The sequence below is a fragment of the Triticum urartu genome, chromosome 5A (genome assembly GCF_056163025.1).
Source record: "Triticum urartu cultivar PI428250 chromosome 5A, HENAU_Tu73, whole genome shotgun sequence".
In the NCBI taxonomy this organism is placed as follows: Eukaryota; Viridiplantae; Streptophyta; class Magnoliopsida; order Poales; family Poaceae; genus Triticum; species Triticum urartu.
The window spans coordinates 546,303,400-546,328,097 of record NC_141877.1 but is presented as its reverse complement, the minus strand read 5'-3'; the positions used below and the strand labels follow the sequence as shown (position 1 = coordinate 546,328,097).

The following is a 24,698-nucleotide window of genomic DNA, read 5'->3' as shown; positions in this document are numbered from 1 at the left end:
TAGCTGCAGTCAGCACTCGCCTAAGTTTGAAAAATCCTACCGAGTGGAGATCAAACCTCCCACTCGGGGGCTTAGTCGCAGTCCAGCACTCGCCTAAGTTTGAAAATCCTACCGAGTGGAGAGCAAACCTCCTACTCGGGGGCTTAGCTGCAGTCCAGCACTCGCCTAAATTCTCCTACGAAGAGACTTAGCTGCGGTCAGCACTCGCCTAAGTTTGAAAAATCCTACCGAGTGGAGAGCAAACCTCCCACTCGGGAGCTTAGCCGCAGTCCCGCGCTCGCCTAAGTTCTCCTATGAAGAGACTTAGCTGCAGTCAGCAATCGCCTAAGTTTGAAAATCCTACCGAGTGGAGAGCAAACCTCCCGCTCGGGGGCTTAGCTGCAGTCCCGTGCTCGCCTAAGTTCTCCTACGAAGAGACTTAGCTGCAGTCAGCACTCGCCTAAGTTTAAAATCCTACTGAGCGAGAGCAAACCTCCCGCTCGGAGGCTTAGCTGCAGCCGAGCGCTCGCCTAAGTATGGAACACTTCTCATTTCTCGAGGACGACGAGGGGCAGGTCGACTGCCACCTTCTCCTTCGGAGCTGCACCACAGACACAAAGTTATTTCGAGTGAAGATCAAATCCCACTCGACGGGTCATCCACAAAGAGATTCAACGACAAATCAAGTTCAAATAAAGCCTAAAAGGTCCCAGAGACCTCAGATCAAAGTACTCGAGCCCCTAGCTCGGCAGAGTTTAACTGTTACACTCCCCCTCGGCATTCCGAGGCCAATTTAAAGCAGAGTTTAACGGATTACAAGATACACTCGGCATTCCGAGGCAAGTTTTTTCATTCCTCAGGAGGAGGAGGACTGGCAGGGGCGACAAACTCATCCAAGTCGATCCCATCTGCGATGCGGGTAGCAGCAGCAATAAATGTCTCCATGAAGTCCTGGAAGTTGTGCTTCCTCGTGTTGGCGACTTGGATGGCGTCCAGCTTCTCCTCCCGCACCTCCTTGCAATGGACGCGGACCAGAGACAGAGCCACGTCAGCACCACACCGAGCTGAAGACTTCTTCCACTCTTGCACTCGGTCAGGGATTCCGTTGAGTCGAGTCATTAGAGACTCGAGATCATTCTGGAGCATGGACTCTGGCCAAAGCGTCGGGTCGATCCGCCTCATGGCGACCTTCAGTCGAGCCAAGTAATCCACGACGCCGTCAACACGGGATTCCAGTCGGAGCAGATTCATGGCAGCTTCGTCTTGCACAGGAGAGTTGATTGGATCCAAACCTGTTTTGATCCGCCCGGTCTCCTCTTCGAAGTTCTGGCAAAGTTGTGCATGCACGACCCAAGGATAAGTCAAATTTCATAAAACTGAGTCGACACAAAAAAAAAGAACCAGTCGGAACTGATTGTGCACCTTCGAGCTTGATGTACAGCTTCTTGGCAAAGCTCCTCAAATAGCTCTCCAGGTCGTCCCTCCTGCGAGCGATGCCTTCCATCTTCTCGCTCAGGGTGAGGTTCTCCTTCTTCCAACGCGAACACTCCCTGTTGGCTTCCTTCAGAGCGGTCTTCAACTTGGTGTTCTCCCCTTCTAATTGGTCGACCGAAGCCAGCTTCTGCGCGGCCAGAGCGGTCTTGTCATCAGCCTCCTTACGGGCGGCAGCCAAGTCCTGATCCTTCGTCGCCAGAGCTTCTTTCAGTTTTTCTGCAAAAATGATGATTGAGTCGGAGAAAGCGAAGAGATACTCAAGGCTGAAAATTAACCAGTCGACAAAGGCGTCTTACCCGCGGCGCCGTCTCTGACCTTCTGCAGCTCTGTCCTGGCCAGCTCCAGATCAAGGTTCATTTGAATTTGCTGCTTCTCCAAGTCAGCCAAGCGGGTTCCAAGATCACAAGATTTCTGAAGTCAAAGGGGAGAAGTTACAATTTCAGTAAAAAAGAAGAAAAGCAACAAAGGCAATAAATACTAAGACTACGGTCGACTGCCAGCAGTCCACCATAGTCTCGGGGACTACACCCAGTGGGTGCACTTAGCGTGCCCCCACCGGTTCCTATCCCACCCGACCGACCCCTGAAGCCGAGTCAAAGACAAGTTGCTTCCGAACAGCTAAGAGACAATAATGGAGTTTCTAAGACTACAGCCGAAGCAAAACATTCGACAGTAGCCTTGGGGGCTACACCCAGTGGGTGCACTCAGCGTGCCCCCACAGTAAAAAAAAGAGAGAGAAAGACGTCGACTGCCCGCAGTTGACGGGATACCGTTCCATTCGACATGGCCCGATCAGACAGAGCGAAGAAACTCAACTACGACTCAATTTAAAGACTACAGTCGACTGCCAGCAGTCGATCGTAGTCTCGGGGACTACACCCAGTGGGTGCACTTAGCGTGCCCCCACTCGTCCAAACACTGGCAAACACACCCAGTGGGTGTACAAACTTAAAGATCTTCGGAAAAGAGATTCTTCAAAGGACATACCAAAACAGACCAAGTGTTGAAGTCAACTGACCTGGACATTGCTCTGAAGAGCCAAGCTTGCGTCAAAAGCCGCCTGGCAAGCCTCCCAAGCCACTTTTACCTGTTCCATCATGACTCCAGCCTGGCGTACAGCCTCCTTCGCAGCAGCCGCTTGGTCCTCAGGGACGGGGTACGCAGCAAAAAGCGAAGACGGATCTGCAGTCGACGCTGAAGGCCGCACACTCGTCAGAGGAACAGCGAAAGTCACGGAAGCCTGAGTGGGTTCGCCATCATCCCGAACTACGGCCTCAGGCGCCGGAGTGGATTGCGGAGTCTTGCCAGCCAACGCCTTCTTCTTCCTCTTCACCCTCAGTGGTGCGTTGTCGTCGTCGTCCGGGAGGTCAATAACATGAGGAGGAGCTGCAAGGAAAACATTCAATCGACCAACGCTTCAGTCGACTCGTAAGCAGGACGTCAGTGATCGTACCAGGGTTGGAGGTGACAGCGTCCTCCATCTCTTGGTCGTCGTTCCTGGCGGAGACCTCAGAAGTTGCACCACTGCAAATCTCGAAAGTTAGTCAGTTGGCCCAGTGAATCGACCAAGGATCCGTCCACAGTCGACAAAGGAAAGCAAGTGTTATTGTTACCCCGAAATGGTGGGAACAGCTATCTTCATCTTGGGCAAGGCCTTGGGCGGCTTGGATGGCGTCGTTCGTGGGTGCTTGTGAGCCTTCCCGGTCGGCGGAGGAGAAGAAGTCCGAGGGCGTTTCGACGACTGCCCAACAGGAGCAGCCGCCTTGCCACGTTCCTGCGCTGGATCGTGGGCGAGCTTGGACCGTCCCTCCGGGCGGGAGGGTTCAGCCTCCTCCTCCTCTTCGCTGGAGAAAATGTCGTCGCCTTCCTCTCCCTCGTCGTCGGACTCCCACTCGACCTGGTCGTCCCCGCTCTCGCCTCCGCTCCCCTCACCTTCCTCAGTCGACCCTTGTGCCCCGTTGGGCGTCGAGTACATCTCAGTGGTAGCCTGGAAGACAACAGACAGGACGAAAGTCAATCGACTTACCCAAAGAAGGCTAATACAGAGGGCCAGATATCCGACACAAAGACATACCTGATCCACTTCATATGAGTTATCGAGTGGAATTACCCTTCTGGCTCCTCGGGGGTTGTCTTTGTTCCCCGTGATGCTTGACAGCCACCCCTCCAGCATCTCGTCGGTGACCTCCTCCGGGTGGATCCGAGTGGTGTCGTCAAGGCCAGAATATAGCCACATCGGGTGGTCTCGCGCCTGGAGCGGTTGGATGCGCCTCTGGAGAAAGACCTCTAACAGATCCATCCCAGTCACTCCCTCACGGACAAGCTCAACCACTCGACCCGCCAATACCTTGACTTGGGCACTTTCCTCCGGTGTGACCTTCAGAGAGACGGGCTTCTCGGCTCGGTCGAGAGTAAAAGGAGGAAGACCAGTCGACTGTCCGGGGGTCGCCTGGTCCTGGCAGTAGAACCAGGTCGACTGCCAGCCGCGGACCGACTCCGGGAAGGTGATAGAGGGGAAACAGCTCTTCCCCCTCGTCTGGATCGCAAGGCCCCCGCACAGCTGGATCACTTGCGTCTTCTCATCACTCGACTTGGCCTTTTTAACCGACTGAGAGCGGCAAGTAAAGATATGCTTGAAAAGCCCCCAATGCGGACGGCAACCCAGGAAGGCCTCGCACATGGAAATGAACGCGGCAAGGTAGACTATGGAGTTGGGGGTAAAATGATGGAGCTGCGCTCCGAAGAAATTCAAGAAGCTCCGGAAGAATGGATGGGGAGTCAGAGAAAACCCTCGGTCGATGTGGGTGGTGAGGACCACGCACTCACCGTTGCGGGGTTGCGGCTCGATCTCCCTCCCCGGGAGACGCGCAGCCTCGTGGGGAATAGCTCCTCCCTCGACCATGTCGTCGAGATCTTCCTGCCGGAGCACCGATGGTATCCAGTCGCCCTGAATCCAACCCTTGGGCAGGGTGGTCCGGGAAGAAGATCCGCCTCGTGAAGACTTCTTTCCTTTCCCCGCCGCCGCCGCCTTCTTCGCGCGCTCCAAAGCAGTGGTCTTGCCCTTCACCATCGTCGCCGGCGAGGTCTCGCACGGGCTAACGGCGCTAGGGTACGGCCGAGGGTCGCGGGAGGGCTGGCGAAGGGAGAGAGGAAGAAAGAAGGAAGAAGAAGAGAAGCGCGCGGCTTGGAAACCCCGAGCCGGCAACTTATAAGGGGCTGCTCCCGAGTGGCTGACTGGTAGGCCCAGGCAGTCCAGTCAAATCCCGCAGCAGACGCGCGCGCAGTACATGGCGAAAAAGGCGACGCGAGGATCGAGGAGTTTCCACTTTATCACTTCCGATTACTGCGGCTGCTCCCGTCCCGCGCGCTTCCCAAAATCCAAATCCCGTGAGATCCGCGGGCCGCAGAACCGCTCGCCAAAAACAGAGTATCCCGCTCGCACCAACACTCGGCATGTCGCAAGCAAGGATATTCACTCGACGAAGGGGCTGGAATGGATCAAGCCGACTGAAAGAGGTTGGTGACGTCATCCGCGACAACTGACCCTAAACGAGGCACTCATACAGCCCCAAAGAACCAGTCGGAAAGGATCCCCAACTCTTCCCCCACTCTAACCTCGATCCATTCGGGGCCTAATGATGAAGCTATGTACCTGGGGTAGGAGCACGGACCCGTCCCAAAGAGTCCTACCCAAGGACATCCCTAGAAGAAATCACCTATCAATCGACTTGAAGGTACTCCACTCGACAGGTTCAAGACACTCGACCAAGAAGCTACCACTCGACCATGAAGCTAATCACTCGACTGCCAGGAGGCCTACAGTCACTCCGTAGGCAGACGGTCAGCTGTTAAGTAGTCTTCATGGTCATTATAGCACTTTATTAGAGGCGTTACTAGTAATGCCCCATCTTAAATGTACTTTAAACCCTGCATTACTGAGGGCAGGAGGGGGCCGGCGAACTCTATATAAGCCACCCCCCTCCTCAGTAGGAGGAGTTCGCACCCCTGTAATCCATACACGCATAATCCAGTCGACCGCCCCCGGACTCCGAGACGTAGGGCTATTACTTCCTCCGAGAAGGACCTGAACTCGTAAACCTCGCGTGTAACAACTTCCCAGTAGCTAGGATCTAGCCTCTCCATACTCACCCCCCTACATCACTGTGAGAGATAGAACTACGACACTTGCAAAACATTGACATGCAAAATATCTTCAAAAAATTCCCAAAGGAACACAAAAGAATGGGCCAACAAGAGAAGGAATAACTCATTTGTGGTTTGTGGCACTATGGTCAGCTTGCCGTAGGCGGATGTCCAGATCCCATGAGCCCGGACTCACCAGGCGTCAAGAAATGTTGAGCCAAGTCAAACCCTTCAAGGATACGGAGGTGGAGCTGCAGCCTGCAATCTGGATGTGAAGGTGATTCGAGGGGGCTGGGGGACTGGACGGGAGGAATCGACAGATGGAGGTGGTGGTGTCTGACGCACGCGCTAGTGAAATTGCCTACAGATCATCTAGGCGAGGCTTGAACAGATCAGGGTGAGATGAAATGCGACGTGGGTTTTGTAGTTTTCGAGAAGGCGTGACTGATTTTTCAGCTTTGGCGGGATTGGGTGAGTGGCAAATCCAAGTAACGTTGGTCGTTTGATCTGGTAGAGTGGATGGCTTTAGATGAATCCATATGTAAGTGGCGAGCAAAACAAGCAATACGAAGGTAGATTCAAATATACAAAAAAACAAGTTTAGTACCCCTCGTCCCATAATCTCTACTCCTAATAGACGAGTTGGTTGAATAGTCCCACCATTTTCGTCTGGTTTTTTTTTCGTCTGGCTTTTTTTCATCTGGTTTTTCTTCGTCCCACCACCCTCCCTCCCACCGGTTTTCCTCTTTTCTCGTCTGGCCGGCAATACCCAATGTATTTATGGTAATCAATCACAATTAATCCACGCATGGTAAGGCTATAAACTCAGAAATCTCAAATATGATAATTATAGTAATAAATCAATCCAGATGTGGTACGACCATAACTCAGGAAATTTCGAATATGGTAATTATTCTCTTCACTTCATACGCCCCACCCCATCGATCGAAGATCTCCCCCAATGCACGCCCCACCCATTTTTCCCACCTCCTGATCATTTGGCAAGTGATAATTCAATCACGTAATTCCCCCACACGAAAAAAGAAAGATTCAATCACGTAATTTATATTCTTTATTATCCACATTACCATTCAATCACCTAAAAGATGAGAAGCTCTCAGCGTCCTGGTCTAATTTTGCCCCGCTCCTTGCGACGTGAGAATGCCCTAGCTGCTAGCGCTACCCTCGCCCGCCGCCGCCTGAGACATCACCCACCTCCTCCCTCCTCCCCTACCGCCGAGTAATCCAATGCCAAGGAGGACGACCGTCATACGATCCAGCTACGGCCGCCGATCGGCCTTGTCCCAGCCGCCGCCAAAAGAGGCTCTTCTACATAGCCGAGGTGAAGATGCCAACGGCACGGTCACCCTGCCGGCGCGCCCCATGCCGAGGAGTGGCGCGTCAGGTCGTACCCGCGCTAGGTTGACGCCAACACCATGCGCTTCGTCTGCAACATCACGGTGCGGTCCACGACGAAGCTCCCCGGTGGTGATGAGGAGTGCGCGGTGTTGCATGAGGTGTCGGCGCTGCTCTTCTCGGTACGGCGGGCAGGTGCAGTTCCTCGTCTCCGACCTGTAGATGTGGTTGGATCGGCAAGTTCCTCCTAGTATAAGATAGTTTTCCAAACTAAAATAGATTGTAAAACAATTTTATATTGTGGGACGGAGGGAGTAGTAGAGAAGAGATTAAAAAGTGTCAAATGAATAGGGAACATTCAGTTCCATAAGAAGTAGGAACCAATTGATCATTTTGGTGGTTGGACAAGCAGGAAGGAAGGAGACGATTTCGGTGCGTCTGCCATATGTGTCTAACACTCTTACCGCTTAGAAATATAAAAAATATCAAACCATCTGAACTGTTGCAAATATCTAGCCTTTTAATCCAAGATTAGGCCAAGTTCACCGCTGACTACGAGGTGGACACTGGACTGACCAATGGCGATCGTAATAAGAAACCCTAGACGGGGATAGGCGAAAGGAAGAAGAGGTACCACATGTTGAGCGACGTCGGTGGGAGCGGCTGCGCACCGTTCATGTGGCCGCGTCTCATCTCCCTCTCTCGTGAGGCGTGCCAGCCGCGAGGTAGGGAATTATATTCCCCGCACGGGTCAGGGGATTGCAACCAAACGCCCACCCCTACCCACAGTAATGGGTCGGCACATTATTAAGTTTTTGTGCTTTTTGGTCCTTTTTTGTTTTTGTTTTTGTTTTTATTATCTGATTTAAATATAATTTTTTGTTTCTTTTTTGAAAATCATGAACAATTTTCAAAGTTGTGACCCTTTTCAAACGACATGAACGGTTTTCAACTTCATGAACAATTTTCAAATCCACAAACTTTTTTCAAAAACAAGAACAAATTTCAAATTACTAGTTTCTTCCAATATACAAATATTTTCCAAATTCAAGAACAAATTTCAAACTCATAATCATTTTGAAAGTAGTGAACAATTTTTGAATTCATGAACATTTTCAAATTCTTAAACGATATTCAATCTCATGAACATGTTTTAAATTCATGAACAAATGTTGAATTTATGAACATTTTTTAAACCCATCAACAATTTTTATACTTTCAAACATTTTTAATTTGGGAACTTTCTGAGTTTTCAATTATTTTTCAAAATTCATGAAAAAGAATTAAAATTGCAAACTTTTTCTGAAAAACTTTTCAAACTCGCTAACATTTTTTAAAATATGTCAGAAAAATTATAACATGCGAATCTTTTTTTATTTTTGAACAGGTTTGCGATCCACGAACATTTTTTAGATTCCATGAACTATTTTTTAGTTCTCTAATGTTTCGATTTTTTTTTAAATTGATGAACATTTTTTGGATACACGGTCATTTTCTAATTTTGTGAGCTTTTTTAATTCACATACATTCGAGGAGAATTTTCAAATCCATACACAGTTTTTGAAATATAGGAACATTTTTGAATTTTTTGATTATTTTTTGAATTTTAGCACATTTTACAAAATACTCCCTCCATTCCTAAATATTTATCTTTTTAGAGATTTCAAATGGACTATCATATACGGATATATACAAACATATTTTATAGTGTAGATTCGTTTATTTTACTTCGTATGTAGTCACTTGTTGAAATCTCTAGAAAGACAAATATTTAGGAACGGAGGGAGTAGTTATCATTTTTTGAAATTCACGACTCTTTTTGAAATTGAACATTTGAAGAAGCAAAAAAAGAAAAAGAAATAAAAAATAAAGAGAGAAGTGCATATTACACTCCTAACTCTAGCCCTAATCTAATATACACCCCCAACTCCAATACCGTCTAGTTTACACCCCATAACTTTCAAAACTGGCTAGAATTCAACCCTCCCCTCCCCGTTGACCGGTTTTGACCCAGTTGACCAGTTTTGACCTCTTGACTTGCTGAACAGTAACTAAAAAAATCAAAAAATAATTTTGTTTTTCAACGGGTGAACAGTAACTTCAAATAAAAAGTTGGAAATAAAATTCAACAAATAGTTCCAATTTTTTATTCTTTTGAATTTACTGTTCACCTAGACAGGTCAAAACCGGTCAACTGAGTCAAAACCGGTCAATGGGGGGTAGGGTTCAATTCTGCCCAGTTTTGAGAGTTGGGGGGGGGGGGGGGGGGGGGGGAGGGGGGAGGGTGGTGGTAGGGTGTAAACTAGAGGATATTGAAGTTATGGGGTGTATATTAGACTAGGGCTAGAGTTGAGGGGTGTAATATGCACACCCACGCCGTTCACTCCACCGTGTTATGTGCTAAGTGGTCCCCCATGAGGCACCCTTCGATGTTGGAAAGCACCGTTGACCGGGGAGGATTAACCCCCTGCCCCCAAGCCCGGTGTGGCCAACAAGGCGTTATGCACCAATGCCAATGCTAGCGGTTGGATTGGTCACGCATGGCACGTCCATATGCACGAGCCAACGGAGAGCACGAGCGAGTGACTGAAGGAGAGCCAAAGAAATTTAGTCACATACTGACTTCTTGGCACAAGACAATTATGTGTCGGGTGAACCCATTGATAAAGCACAAATGTACCAACAGAGATAGATGCAACATAAAATAGAAAGTTATATCCTTTTGGGGTCTTTTTGCGCAATGAACGAGCTTACATGGCATTAGCCAGCGCACCATATGGCATGTCAGAGGTGGGTAGGATCTGCGATAAACTACTTTAGAACACTTTTATGACCCATATGTGCATTTCCATACTTATTGGAGCCATATGACACACCTCATATACTATGGATGTGTTTGGTAGCCTTCATAAGTCTGTATATATGTTCCCTACTCGACCCACTTTTCGTTGTTTGGTAGCCTGCGCGGGGTCTCCTTAGCTATGCTCTGTTCACCCCGAATACCCCCGTAGCCACGCTCAGGAGAGAACATGTGAAAGGAGGTTCGCTGGTCAGCATGCATGGGTCGAACCCACGAAAAAATCTGAGCCCAACCCACCGGTTCCCATCTGGACCCACTAACGCTAGGGTTACCCCAACTCTCCCAACTCCCCGGCGATCCCGTTCTCTCCTCGCCGCCTTGTCATCTTCTGGTCGCCGCGCGCCGCCGCTGCTCCAACTCGCCATCGCCATCGCCTAGCAAGGTATTCCCTCGTACCTCTTGTTCCTCGTTCTACTGTCCTCCCTCCCGTTCCTACTCCTTCCTCAATCTTCCACCCTCTTGCTTATAATCAGCTAGCACGTAATGAGAAATAGATGGACCTTGAGAGAGAAAGTAGATTAGAAGATGTCTGCGTTTGATGTTTGAACAAAAAAAACTATCCTCTCTTTTGTTTGTCCTTTGATGTTTGGTGCTAGATGCCCAGGTTGCATCTGCATTGTTCTTTTCGATTGAAAAGAATGATCTTTGACATATACGATAGATGTAGTTGATTTGCTAGATGGCTTTTCCTAGTACGTCATGACTGCTAGATGTCCAGGTTGCATCGGCATACTCTTTTACTAATAACAGACTGATCTTTTAAATACAGTAGATGTCCAAATTGTTTTGCTAGATGTCTTTTCCTAGTACGACATGACTGCTAGATGCCCAGGTTGTATCATTTGAGAGAGATGGTGCTAGTTTATATAGCACTGATTTTTTTCTAAACGCAGATCATGTTTCCCATTCATCACAGTTTGTGTTGATTTTCTTATTTCTTATTTGTTTGTGAATCGTGCTTATTTTTTAGTTGGTATAATTTGCAAGATATCACATTTTTTTCTTTATCTACCATTTATTTTCTTCAAACATGGAACACTCATGTATTTCTATTTGTTTAGATGGATGACTTGGCTAGAAAACGACGCCAACTAATTGTGAAAGGAGCCAGTCTAGTAGCTGCATTGTGTGCTTATCTGACATTTGTGTTAAGAAGAGCTAGGGAACAAACCCCGGGGATAATTGTGGGTACTATGGCTGAACGTGCCGTAGCTAGGGAGTCCAACTTGAGATACATTTATCACTCTAGCGACATAAATTGCTCAAATCAGCTTAGAATGAGAAAAGCTCCCTTTTTCCGTTTGTGTACTTTGTTTAGAGAGAGAGAATTGTTGGTGGATAGCATCCATACTTCTATTGAGGAACAAGTAGCCATGTTTCTTCTAGTGTTCGGGCACAACCAAAGGCTTAGGACACTACAACCGATCTTTAGAAGATCTATAGAAGTAATTAGTAGGTATTTTAAGGCGGTGCTTTATGCTGTTGGAGGGTTGCGAGATGAGATGATTCGGCCTCCCTCCAATCGATGCCACCCTAAAATACAACAAAGCACCCGCTTCAATCCATATTTCAAGGTAAATTATCTTGTTTCCAAATAAGGTCAAAAAATTGATGAGACTTATGAATAACAAATATTTGTCTTCGTTAATTAGGATTGTGTTGGAGCAATTGATGGAACTCATGTGCTTGCTAGAGTCCCAAGAAGGATCTCGGCTGCCTTTAGGGGTAGAAAAGAAGGGACTACCCAAAATGTCATGGCCGCGGTAGACTTTGATCTGAAGTTTACCTACGTACTTGCGGGGTGGGAGGGTTCAGCCCATGATGCCCTTACACTTGCAAATGCATTGGAGAGGGATGATGGGTTGAAAATTCCTACAGGTAATAAACTAGACTCGTAACTAAATACATAAATATTTTTCTCTTGTAGCTAATAGTTGTTGTTTCATAGGGAAATTTTACCTTGTTGATGCGGGGTATGCTGTGAGACCGGGTTTTCTTCCACCATACCGTGCCACAAGGTACCACTTGAAGGAGTATGGGCGAGGGAATCATCCTCAAAATGAGAAAGAGTTGTTCAAATTAAGACACTCTTCTTTGAGGACATCGGTCGAAAGGGCTTTCGGTGCGTACAAAAATCGGTGGAAGTTTGTTTACAATAATCCATTTCATCCTTTCAAGATCCAAGTAAAAGTAGTCATTGCTTGTGCAATTCTCCACAACTGGGTACTTCAATTTTGTGAGGATGAATATTTCCCTCCCGAGGAAACTTGGAACCCGGAACCCACCGACGAAGATCACAATGATATAGTCCATGACAATAATTCTTGGGCTCATAAGAGGGACCAGTTAGAAAATCAGATGTGGGCGAATAGGGGGGCGGCACACATTTGATGTATCGTGTTGAAACTTGATCTTGTAATCCTAATAATTGAGGTGTGACTCGTGTTGTAATCCCTCTATTTGAATTGAGTGGTGCATTGTGAAACAATTTGTGGATGTTATATTGATGTACTGAAATTTGTTTTTTAATTGCTGGAATGTTTATATTGTAGCGTTGCACTGTTATAACGAAATGTTGAAAAAAGTCAAACCTAGGATTTTGAATATGTTACTAATTCCTGGAATATATGTTGTAGATGGATAATGACGTGCAAGAGATTCCGGATCTTGGTGCTAAAGCCATGAAGGCCCCAAAGGTCATGAATTGGACCCCGCCTATGTCTGCTATCATGTTGAAAGGTCTTGCATATGTAGCAGCAAAAGGTGTTAGGACTGACAAAGGATTCAAGGAGGCCGATAAAATGAAAGTTGCAAAGGCTTTGACCGCTTTTGTTGGTTATGATGTGAGTAACACCCAGGTGCACAATCATCTTCGCAAGTGGCGGACTAGGTGGCAAAGAATTGTTCATCTCCGTGGATTAAGTGGTGCACTTTGGGACGATGACAAGAAAATGATAGTCCTAGAAGAGCAACACTATTTAGGCCACACTCAGGTACGATTGCAATTTTTTTAAATGCTCAAATGGATTACTTCATTGATGAAATGGTGCTGAAACGAGTTACTCTTTGTGCTGAAATTAGTTACTTATGTTGCTTAAATGTTGAAATGTCGTTTTATTTTGTAGGACCATCCAACGGATGCTGAATTACTGAACACACCGCTTGAGCACTACAATTATATGAAACTTTGCTTCGCTGATAAGCTCGCCACTGGGAGGTTTTCAATGGGCTCTGGTGTGCCATTGGGAAAACCTGTTGATGTGGAGGGCAAAGGAAAACCCATTGTTGTGGAGGGGCAAGGAACAAGTGGCGAGGGATTTGTGAATGGTCCTGTTGGGGCTGAGTTCATATTTGTTGGTGCTAGTGAAACTAATGATCCTTCTCCTAGTACAACTAAGAAGAGGAAGAGGACATCTGTTATGACTGAAGAAGACTCAATCCAGGTTAACAACATGTCTGATGTTGTGCGTGAGATTGCAAGTGCTATCAACAACACATGTCATACCGAAACACACCCTGAGTTGTACAAGGCTGTAATGGACCTTGTTGAGTATGATCTCGCTAAGCGGTTGGCTGTTTTAGATTATCTGACTGAACATAAGGGAAAAGGCCTTAATTTTGTGAAGATGGATGAGAAAGTCCGCAAAGCATCGTTCAAGCATATCTTGGAGAAGAATCCTGATCTTGTTTGAGTTGATGTTAGTTGGTGCTTTTTGAGAACAATCCTTTTAATAAGTTGAATCTGGAATGAGACTATATGTAATATGGATCTAAAGATTTATTGGTTCAACCAAGTTACTTTTCTTAATAACATGGTTCTTAAATAGTTCAACATGTCTGTTGTCGTTCGATGCCACAAGATTTCTTTAAGTGTATTTGTATCTGTGTCACAAAAAATTAAGCACGCATGCTATGCAATTTTGCCTCTATATAAAATACACCTACCAATTTTCACATGTTCATTCTTTTTGTTTGTGAGAAGATGGCGTGTTGATTCACAGATTTTTTTAAGAATGAACAACATTATGTATTTATTATTGAAAATAAATTAATAATTGCCGACAAATATATATGTCTAAATATTTTAAGTGGTATTTTTTTCTTCATATTTACATATTGTCGAAATGTTGGTCAAATGATGTATGCTGCCAAGAACCCTTTGAATTGTGCACACAAATTTTTATTATGTATTTGTAACTATGGTATCCTAACCATCTCAGATACAGCCTACCAAACAAAGTCTAAGCCCAGCATGTCCTGACAGATACATGCTACCAAACAAAGTCTCAACTCAGCATGTCCGTACACATGCAGGCTACCAAATAACTGCAGTTGTATGTATTCAGCATGTCTGTACTTAACATGTCTCAGGGGGGGAACACTATGACAGGATCATGCAGGCTATCAAACACATTCTTAGGGTACCTGGTATGCTTTTACCTCGACGAACATACATGCATGTTTGATGGAGAGAGAACTTGTCGATCATGTCATAGTCCACGACTTACGCACTGCTAGCGTACTTGATCGCGTCATCTTTGGACGTGGCCTCACGTCCTGAGCAAGGGATCGATTCGGACCAGCGATCATCGTTCGGCATAGACAAAGAAGACGAATTGACGCCTGACGAATACCAAGAGACGCGTTCCGACAATATGGTGCTGGAGGACTCGTCCCGGCTGGTGGAGTCATTTGTCCATGCCAGTCCCAAGGGCCTCTGAGCCATGCGAAGCATCGCGATGCGCGCAGGTCGAGATTGATCCCACGACGCAGGGCAGCCCGCAGTGGTGATCCATAGATAGATGAGCAGTCCTGTCCAGCACCTCGTCACGTATGGGCTCGGGTGCAGTACACGGAAATATGGCCCCCCTGGAGACCGGGGGACCTATGCCATGGCACGGGCTGCACACCCATGTGCCCGGGCCTGCCACGAACTTTTGGTTGCACATATTGTCAGGCAAACTCACCATATAAATTCCCAATACCTTTCAGGCCTACATTTTGCAAAATCTTTCTCATAGGTTTACTATGTTCTTGTGGCCAATATACACCTTGCTTCGGAACGATGCTCCTACTTATAGGGGCATGGTTGTCTCAAAAAAAAAAACTATAGGGGCATGGTCTGAGTGGCCTGGTAAATTATTCCAATGATGTGAGTGGCCAAGGAAATTTTCACCATGAAGTGATATGCAGAATGAATGAACAATTGAATAGCGCTAGTAACTACCACGCCAACCATAGTGCCATAATATATACTCCCTTCGTATCAAAATACAACACATTTTTGTAGGCTAGTTTAGCCTAAAAAAATCCTATATTTTGGTATAGAGGTAGTATTATCTTCGACAGAACATCAGATCTGCATTAATACATATCACATGGTGTACCGATTGAGATAGTAGCTTAAGGAGCTCATTGTAGGATTATCTATATCTATACCAATATAAAAAGACTCAAAGAGGCAGATCCAATAGATCTCGGCCATCCATTCGCGTTAATCCAACAGTCCATATTATCCTAATGGTGAGCGATTGAACACGTTTAGCGCTAAACAATTTTTTCCCTTCCCGATGACCCCCTTCCTTGGGCACAAAAGGAAGGAAACTTCCCACGTAAAAAAGGAAGGAATTGAACTGCCCACGTAGAAAAAAGGAAGGAACTGCCACACACGAAAGGAAAGGAACTGCCGCACCATCGCTCCGTTCCCAATCACCTCCATTTGTCGAACCTTTAGGACCTCGCTTCCATCGCCTCGAGCCGCCGCACCTTGAAGGATGCCACCCCTCACATCTCCATGTCGCTGCAACCCATTGTCTCGCATCGCCTCGGTCGTGGGCGACGCCGCCTCCCTACACCACCTGGCCGGCCGGCGGGGACGCCTCCTCCTCCTACTCTGCCTGGCCGGCCGTCGGAACGACATCTTTGTACAACCGGCCATCGGGGAAGCCACCTCCTACACCGCCTAGCCGGCCCTCGGGGACGCCGCCTAACGCCTTGCCTGTCGTCGGGCCGCATGACATCTACCGCCTGGATGCCACCACTTCCGCTCCACTCCATGTGCTGATGCGGTGGCCTTAATGCCATCGCCGTCACGTGGATGCCATGATCTGGATGTCGCCGTCGCCTCAGCAGCTCGATGCCGCCCATGATTCGGGTAATTATGTTCGTCAAGGTAGGCTAATACCTAATAGATGCTGAAAAACAATCTGTTCATGTTTTCCCTTTTTATTTTAAAGAAGCTCCAAATATTCTATTCTATGGGCGTATCTGGGTAGTATATTTATTTCATTGACTGAATGTGATCTGGAGGTGTGCTCATTTTATTTTAGCGTGTTCAGGTTTCAGCCGAATAATATCTTATGTACCATTAGCCTAATTATTACTTGGTCGTGCAAGGGGTCCATGGCTGCGGAATTAGTGGTTTCTCATGGATGATGCTCCATAAAACGAGAACTTTAAGCACTGAATTGGAACTTTTGATAGCAGCTGGGTAGTGGACGAGTTGAACTAATTTGAATGGATTGTGCTTACATTTTAGATTTGCCCTCTGGCAGCTTGAGGATGAGGTATGTGCCCCCTCATCTGGTTACTTGCCTGTACAATCAACCACATAGGATTTAGTATAATTTTAAACCCATTTATATGAAGAGATGGAGTTGCTGCTAGTGGTGTGAGATAGACAATGCCTTTTGGTGGTACTTTTCTAAAGAAGATTCAGGCCTGTCTTCACGTTGCCATTGCTGCTGCGCTCGTAATGCAAGCATAGCTGCCGCCATAATTTTGGTCTGCAAACACGACAACTCAGTAAAAGAAAATGTGGGATGTTTTGGCAACATTGTTTCACGAAGAGGACGCAAACACCACAGCTTGACCGCAGCGACAAATAGGAATAGGGGATGCAAACACTAAAGATTTTGATGATTTTTCAGGTTTAAGAGGAATCAGTGGTGCATTAATAAAAAGTTAGAGTTAATCTAGCAATAATAGGTAATTTTCTTGCTTGATGTTTTTAAATTCTTGTTTATTCATTACTTAGTGCCAGATGTTGCTCATGTCTTATATAAAGGTCAATAGTTTAAACTTATCAAGGTTTACTATAGTAGCCGGCATACTGTATTTGTAAATTTACACCGAGAATTGTAGGTCAAGTAGTATACTACATTATGTTTGCATCAATTTTGGTCAGTGGGACTTTGTTACATTATTAGACCCTCAACTTGATGATAAATATATGACTTCTAAGTTCTAACTGAATGAACAAAAACAAATCCTAAGATTACACGTGCAACAACATTTACTAGTGCAAATAATAGTAGATGGACCTCACAACTAACTCTCCAATAAAAACAAGCATGTCTGCCAGGCATTTTGCACAAAACACCTTACACTAACTACTTCACCAACTTTTAGATGAACACCTCTCAGACTGAAACTAAAATATATCTATTCTTAATCTAAATGGAAAATTTCCGAAGTGAGATATCTCACCCTATATTTGTGCTGGCTTGGACATGCATATCTCTACTATTAAACAGGGATCGAACGTCGTGATGGTTCGACCTCCCCCGGTGGTTCGACCACCTCTCCCGCTCACGTACGACAACCATCCTCCCCCTCGCACGATCCCTTGCGTGAAAAAAAATGGCCAAGAAAAAAAATCGCCAAAGAAAACCAACGTTCCAAGCCAAAGAAAAGCTAGGGAAAAAAAATCCCCACGTCCTCCACCTTCTCCATCCCTCCCTCACATGACGATCTTTCCCAGGCCTTTCTCTCCCAAATCTCAAACCACCCCGTCTCTGTCCACCCAGATCTGCTCTCTCGACGTCGCACCTCAAGGGTCTCTCTCTCTCCGGGGGACGCGCCGGCGCAGCCATCCAAGCATGCCCGCCTGGACACCTCGTTGGGATTCGTCTGTGGGCTCGACCTAGGGCGAACTCTCACAACCATGGGGCACGCGTCTTCTCCAACCTGCAAGCTCTCGCAGGGAGCCTGGCTGTGGACATGTCATCATGCTGATGCTGGGGTCGTACATCATGGTCGCCGCCCCTGTCACATCCATGGCGACGACGGGGGTGCCGGTCGAGCTACCGATTCCACCCGACGGACGAGGAACTAGAGGTCGACCCTGTACCTGCCGCCACTCTCCCACGTCTGCAATCATGATGGCCAATGGCGCTTGGTCCGCACGGCACGACACGCGGGTCCGGGAAGACCAACATGTGCAACGACCACCTCCTCGACAACGCCCCTGGGTGCTACGTGAGCAAGCTTCTCACATGGATCTATCTCTTTTCCTTTTTGCTTTGAGGTTGTGCTTGTCCGTGAAAATACATGGTTGATTGATGAACTTTGTCTTCGTGTCTGTTTCAGATCCTTAACGTCTTAAAAGACTTGTCAGTCGGTCTGGATGTGCATCTCTCTAATCTCTAAGGTATAAAAAATTGCATCTTGTTCAAGCTTGAAGGAAATATGCCCTAGAGGCAATAATAAAGTTATTATTTATTTCCTTATATCATGATAAAGGTTTATTATTCATGCTAGAATTGTATTAACCGGAAACATAATACATGTGTGAATACATAGACAAACAGAGTGTCACTAGTATGCCTCTACTTGACTAGCTCGTTAATCAAAGATGGTTATGTTTCCTAACCATGGACAAAGAGTTTTCATTTGATTAACGGGATCACATCATTAGTTGAATGATCTGATTGACATGACCCATTCCATTAGCTTAGCACCCGATCGTTTAGTATGTTGCTATTGCTTTCTTCATGACTTATACATGTTCCTATGACTATGAGATTATGTAACTCCCGTGTGCCGGAGGAACACTTTGTCTGCTACCAAACGTCACAACATAACTGGGTGATTATAAAGGTGCTCTACAGGTGTCTCCAAAGGTACATGTTGGGTTGACGTATTTCGAGATTAGGATTTGTCACTCCGATCGTCGGAGAGGTATCTCTGGGCCCTCTCGGTAATGCACATCACTTAAGCCTTGCAAGCATTGCAACTAATGAGTTAGTTGCGGGATGATGTATTACGGAACGAGTAAAGAGACTTGCCGGTAACGAGATTGAACTAGGTATTGGATACCGACGATCGAATCTCGGGCAAGTAACCTACCGATGACAAAGGGAACAACGTATGTTGTTATGCGGTCTGACCGATAAAGATCTTCGTAGAATATGTAGGAGCCAATATGGGCATCCAGGTCCCGCTATTGGTTATTGACTGGAGACGTGTCTCGGTCATGTCTACATTGTTCTCGAACCCGTAGGGTCCGCACGCTTAAGGTTTCGATGACAGTTATATTATGAGTTTATACGTTTTGATGGACCGAAGGTTGTTCGGAGTTCCGGATGTGATCACGGACATGACGAGGAGTCTCGAAATGGTCGAGACATAAAGATTGATATATTGGAAGCCTATGTTTGGATATCGGAAGTGTTCCGGGTAAAATCGGGATTTTATCGGAGTACCGGGAGGTTACCGGAACCCCCGGGAGATATATGGGCCTTAGTGGAAAAGAGAAGAGGCAGCCAGAGATGGGCCGCGCGCCCCTCCCCTCCCTTGGTCCGAATAGGACAAGGAGAGGGGGCCGGCCCCCCTTCCTCTTTTCCCCCCTCCGCGAATCCTATTCCAACTAGTATTGGGGGGGGGGGGGGGATCCTACTCCCGGAGGGAGTAGGACTCCTCCTGGCGCGCCTCTCCTAGGCCGGCCGCACCCCGCCCTTGAGCCTTTATATACGGAGGCAGGGGCACCCCAGAGGTACACAAGTTGATCCACGTGATCATATTCTTAGCCGTGTGCGGCGCCCCCTGCCACCATAGTCCTCGATAATATTGTAGCGGTGCTTAGGCGAAGCCCTGCGACAGCAGTACATCAAGATCGTCACCACGCCGTCATGCTGACGGAACTCTTCCCCGACACTTTGCTGGATCGGAGTCTGGGGATCGTCATCGAGCTGAACGTGTGCTAGAACTCGGAGGTGCCGTAGTTTCGGTGCTTGATCGGTCCGGCCGTGGAGACGTACGACTACATCAACCAAACGCTTCCGTTGTCGATCTACAAGGGTACGTAGATCACACTCTCCCCTCTCGTTGCTATGCATCACCATGATCTTGCGTGTGCGTAGGAATTTTTTTGAAATTACTACGTTCCCCAACAAAGCTCCCATTTATTATATAACAATTTATCCTTAATAGATGATAACCTATTGTACAGTACAGAAATATTATATTAATACATTGGAGTTCAATGCATGAATTGTGGCTAATGCAATCGCTAATTCATTGGCTTTGATTATAGCTAGCTAACTCCATGCCGACGACCAACTATGTGCGGATGCCACATCCAGGACAGGTGCGCTCTTGGAAGCAACTCGACGTTGCGCTAGGCTTTACATTCTGGTAATGCGAATATCCATCTGCCTCCTCTGCTCAGAGTCATTGTTCTGAAACCCTGAAGTTTATAGTAAGTTCACCCTCTACTGTTGTCGCAAGCATCATACAATTAAAATAGGTAAATAGTACAACAAGTGGTTCGGTTCATAGTGGGATCCAGTATGTCATGCTCCTTCTATGAACAACAAATACAATGCAGCGACAATTAATCAAAGCTGCTGGTGAATAATATGACTACAGAGAGTTGAGATGTCACTAATGGCTTCATCTATGAGCTATGAGTTGTCAAGGCTATATTATTTATCATAAATAAGATAATATTAATTGGGACAATTGTATCATTTTTTTCATGTAATATTGATCATGATTATAGCAACAGAGAATACTTCCATGTAGCTGTCTGAATATGGCATGAAAACCAAGTGTAAGGGCAAAATTTAAGATTCCCTTGTATCATTAGAAAAATCATTGTCTCACTTTTTTGGACTGTATTTTGTTTTTCATTCTTTGAACTTTTTTTAAATTTGGGTAGATGCATAGCTGAAGTAGATTGTATTAGGCTACATGGGCATTCCACATGTTTGATACTGATGAAATCAGAGATCTGATGATTAGAAAATCTTATCTAGCTCGCAATCCCCAACAATGGACTTAATACTACTTGCATAACAACTACACTTTGGTGTGCACTCAAGTAACTAAACTCTTATTTGTTTCTTTTTCCTCACCAACTTCAAGGGTGAAATGAGATAATATAGAGCATTAGATCTGCTGATTTTATGTAAATTACTGCAATATCTGCCATATAATTTCCAGTAACTTTTGTTCTTCTCAAACCTGCCATTTACACATCTCCTAAGAGTGGGATCAACACAATTTTTAGTTTGTGTTTTGTTTGGAATTTCCATTTTTTGTTACCCTATTGAGATACATCTCCAGATCATTTGTATTTGTTAGCACATTAGTTGGACGAATTATAAGAGAACCTGAAGATAAAATTGTTAACATAACTTCCAGAACCAAAGAAACACGTGGCATTTATATTTGTCGCCGTTTCTAATGTCGCATCCAGAGAGCGTGGGTTGCCGCATCAAGTTCCTCTGTTGCATGTACCACATCGTTAAAGAAGTGAGAAAAACTCTGGAATTACATAGTACCATTGTAAGGGATGGTTACCACGTCCATCTACATAAGATAAACATGAGCTAGATCAATCTCTATCACTTTCCGAAATTTGAAACAACTTGGTGAAAAAATATAGTTTCTCTGTTACATTTCTCTATATGCTCAAAAGTAAGCACGACTCTTCTAGACATGAATTTTGTAGTGTCTCCTCTTCATTTTTGTGTTCATAAGCCTAACTAATTTTTTGTGTAGATATTAATTAAACTCCGTTCCTGAAAAGAGAGCGCGATATTTGTTTTGCTAACAACCTAAGACCAAGGGCTAAGCATGCAGCATTGCACTTTTTTTACCCTTGATTAGTTACTACACTACTTATATTGTGTTAGAGCATCTCCAACAGACGCGCGGTTGTGTGGCCTGCTAAATTTTTTTGCAGCATGGAAATAGCATTTTAGTGCGCTGGACTGGTGTTCTGCTTTACCAGAAGCGCAAAAACACGGTGCCCAATCAGGCGGCCCCACCTGCAGCAGCCCAGATTTTGTAGCGCGCAAGCGGGCGTCCCAAATAAGCAGCGCGCAATGCCATTTTCCCCAGTGCGCTGAACCTTCTTTGCCGCGCGCGGGATTTTAGCGCGTCTGCTGGAGTGCCAGTTTCGATCGCGCGTGCAATATAGTTGTTTTTTTAAGCGTGTGGCTAATCTTGCATGTTTGCTGGAGATGCTCTTATATTCTGTCATCATGGCCATATAATATGAACTACTGTTGATACATAAGTACACAGTGCACTTTGGTTTGCTATCGTGATGCATTGGGTTGCTCTTCATTTTGCAGTACGAACATGATTAGCTTCAACATCTCAGATCATGAAAGAGGCGTGACTAACCTCTTACATGTGATTTTTTCCATTACAAAACTCCCATGTCACAATAGTGATGGATATATGTTTTCCCAAAAGTCAATATTTGTGCTTTTCACAATGCAAAATGACATGGCGTGACAAGATTCATTGTTTAGTAGAATAGTTATTATTGCATTAGAGTGCTACCTATGAATAAGATGAACCATGTTGGATAAGCTTACTCACGTGATACTTGTGTGCTTGTATACGTCTATTTACTTATTATATAAATGGAAAGCACAAAGCTTTAAGTACAAGTACCTATTTATATTGTGATTTACAGGTAGGATGCAACAAGCTAATTGTCAATAGCGACTGCATGGAGGTGGTTGAGATCATGCAGGGTGGAGGAAACTCTATTAGCCAAGCGCGATGATCTATGAAGAGCGCACTTTTCTTGCCAGAGGTTTTATTCAATTTTATCTTTTGTGTTTAGTCCTAAATAAATCAATAGAGTGGCTCATACTTCAACTTCTAATGCAGAGGGACATCATCATGTTTGGTATGAGGATATGCATGACTTAAATATTGATCTGATAGCTGATGTAACTATTTATACCAATGAATAAAGTTTTCATAATGTTTTCCCATAAAAAGGAATGGGCGTTAGAAAAAGATACCAACATTTAGAAGTTGCACGCTGATTGCACACCGAACACAATGGGATATATAGTGGATTTCAGTTGCAAATCCATATCATGTGGGGGAGGTGACATGACGGAGGGTATAGCATAACATTATTAGTTTCTCTATGTATCCGCTTGTTCTCCCGTAGGAACGCACGGGCAGTCAACTAGTACTAGTACATGCATAACCTCACATCCCTCCTCGATATGCAGTTCATCCTCGAGCTGCCATGGAACAGCTACGGTGGCAGCCTAAGGAACCCCAATTTCCAGACAAGGCACGACGTTGCTGTATCTCGTGGCATGAAACAACTGGCAGATCTTTGGCCCTGCGCCTGAAATGGGTGCCATCCAAACCTAGGGGCTAGGGTAGAAGGCACTATGTTCATCCGTCCCAGCACGAGCAACCTAGTTGCTCGAAGATGTTGAAACGCCGCTGCTGAACTAGGAAAGCCCACCGCTGTACCATCTCCCATGGCCAAGTCGCGACAACTGAGAGCCTCCTTTGATGCGCAGCTCGTTCCACGAGCGGCTGGTGGGTGAAGGTTGTTGCAGGGCGTGATACGAGCGCCAAAGCAATGAGGCTGTCGTGTGAGCACAAATGATGATTGCAGAAGCGTCTGGATAGGCTGCTACTGCTATGCCACGACTAGCTTTGCTCATGTTGCCCCGGGGGCTGTAACGATGGTTATTCTTCTAAGTCTTGTTTGATTGATTCCACGCTGGGGCTCCTCTTTGTACAGAAGCCAAAAAAAATCAATCTAAATAACAAATCGTAGATATTATCTCTATAATTGACTTAAGGCCCGAACTAACACTACCGGACTCGCCACCTATGCCGACGGCCCAGGGCCGTCGGCATAGGCCATTTCCCGTCGGCATACATCTATGCCTACGGCTGCCATCGGCATAGCCCCGTCGGCATAGATCACGTCAACGTAGTCTTGTTAGACCATCAGCATAGTTTAGCCATCGGCATAGGGGCCTATGCCGACGGCTTTCGTCTGGCCGTCGGCATAGTTTAGCCGTCGATAGTGATTTTCACCTGACGGCAACAGACGACGCCGTAAAAAAACGCTAACGAATCATAGGCCGCCGCGTGGCAGAGGTATGCCGACGGCTTTGCCGTAGGCATAGGTGAAAATCTATGCCGACGGCATAGCCCTGCCACGTGGCGGCTTGCGGTGACTCTTGGCAGCAGGGTATGCCTACGGCAAAGCCGTCAGCATAGATTTTCACCTATGCCGACGGCTTTGCCATAGGCATACCTCTGCCACGTGGCGGCCTCTGGTGATTCCTGGCAGCAGAGCTATGCCTATGGCAAAGCCGTCGGCATAAATTTTCACCTATGTCGACGACTTTGCCATAGGCATATCCCTGCCACATGGCAGGCCCTGGGTAGTCCTGTGCATATCTATGCCGACGGTTTAACCATAGGCATACTTACGAACCAAAACCAAAAAAAATACTAGCCAAAAAGGCTAGCAATTTCCAATACAATTATAAGACATGATTCAACAACCATGGATTTGCAAACACAGACCATAAAATATTTTTGATGTACACACCATTTTCATTCTAAGAATCAACTAAAGAAATACTAGCCAAAAAGGCTAGCAATTTCCAATACAATTATAAGACATGATTCAACAACCATGGATTTGCAAACACAGACCATAAAATATTTTTGATGTACACAACATTTTCATTCTAAGAATCCACTACAGCATCAAAGGAGAAGGCAGAGGGGCGGTGCCGATGGTGCGGGAGACGGGTCGGCGATGACAGAGGTGGCATGCAGTCAGTAT

At 46.0% G+C, this 24,698-nt stretch overlaps 1 protein-coding gene across 1 annotated transcript; it reads left to right on the top strand.

Annotated features, from left to right (window-relative positions):
- Window positions 1-12,468: 12,468 nt before the first annotated feature.
- On the top strand, window positions 12,469-13,524 carry LOC147972717 (uncharacterized). Its single transcript, XM_087523552.1, has 2 exons — window positions 12,469-12,825; window positions 12,958-13,524. The coding sequence occupies exons 1-2, from the start codon at window positions 12,469-12,471 to the stop codon at window positions 13,522-13,524; spliced, it is 924 nt and encodes a 307-aa protein (XP_087379678.1).
- The last annotated feature ends 11,174 nt before the right edge of the window (window positions 13,525-24,698 follow it).

What these genes read in the sequence shown, in the direction of transcription:
- LOC147972717 (XM_087523552.1), top strand. Translation starts at nt 12,469, where the DNA reads ATGGATAATGACGTGCAAGAGATTCCGGATCTTGGTGCTAAAGCCATG. An exon ending in ACTATTTAGGCCACACTCAG is followed by an intron (nt 12,826 to 12,957) that starts GTACGATTGCAA and finishes TTTATTTTGTAG; the next exon opens with GACCATCCAACGGATGCTGA.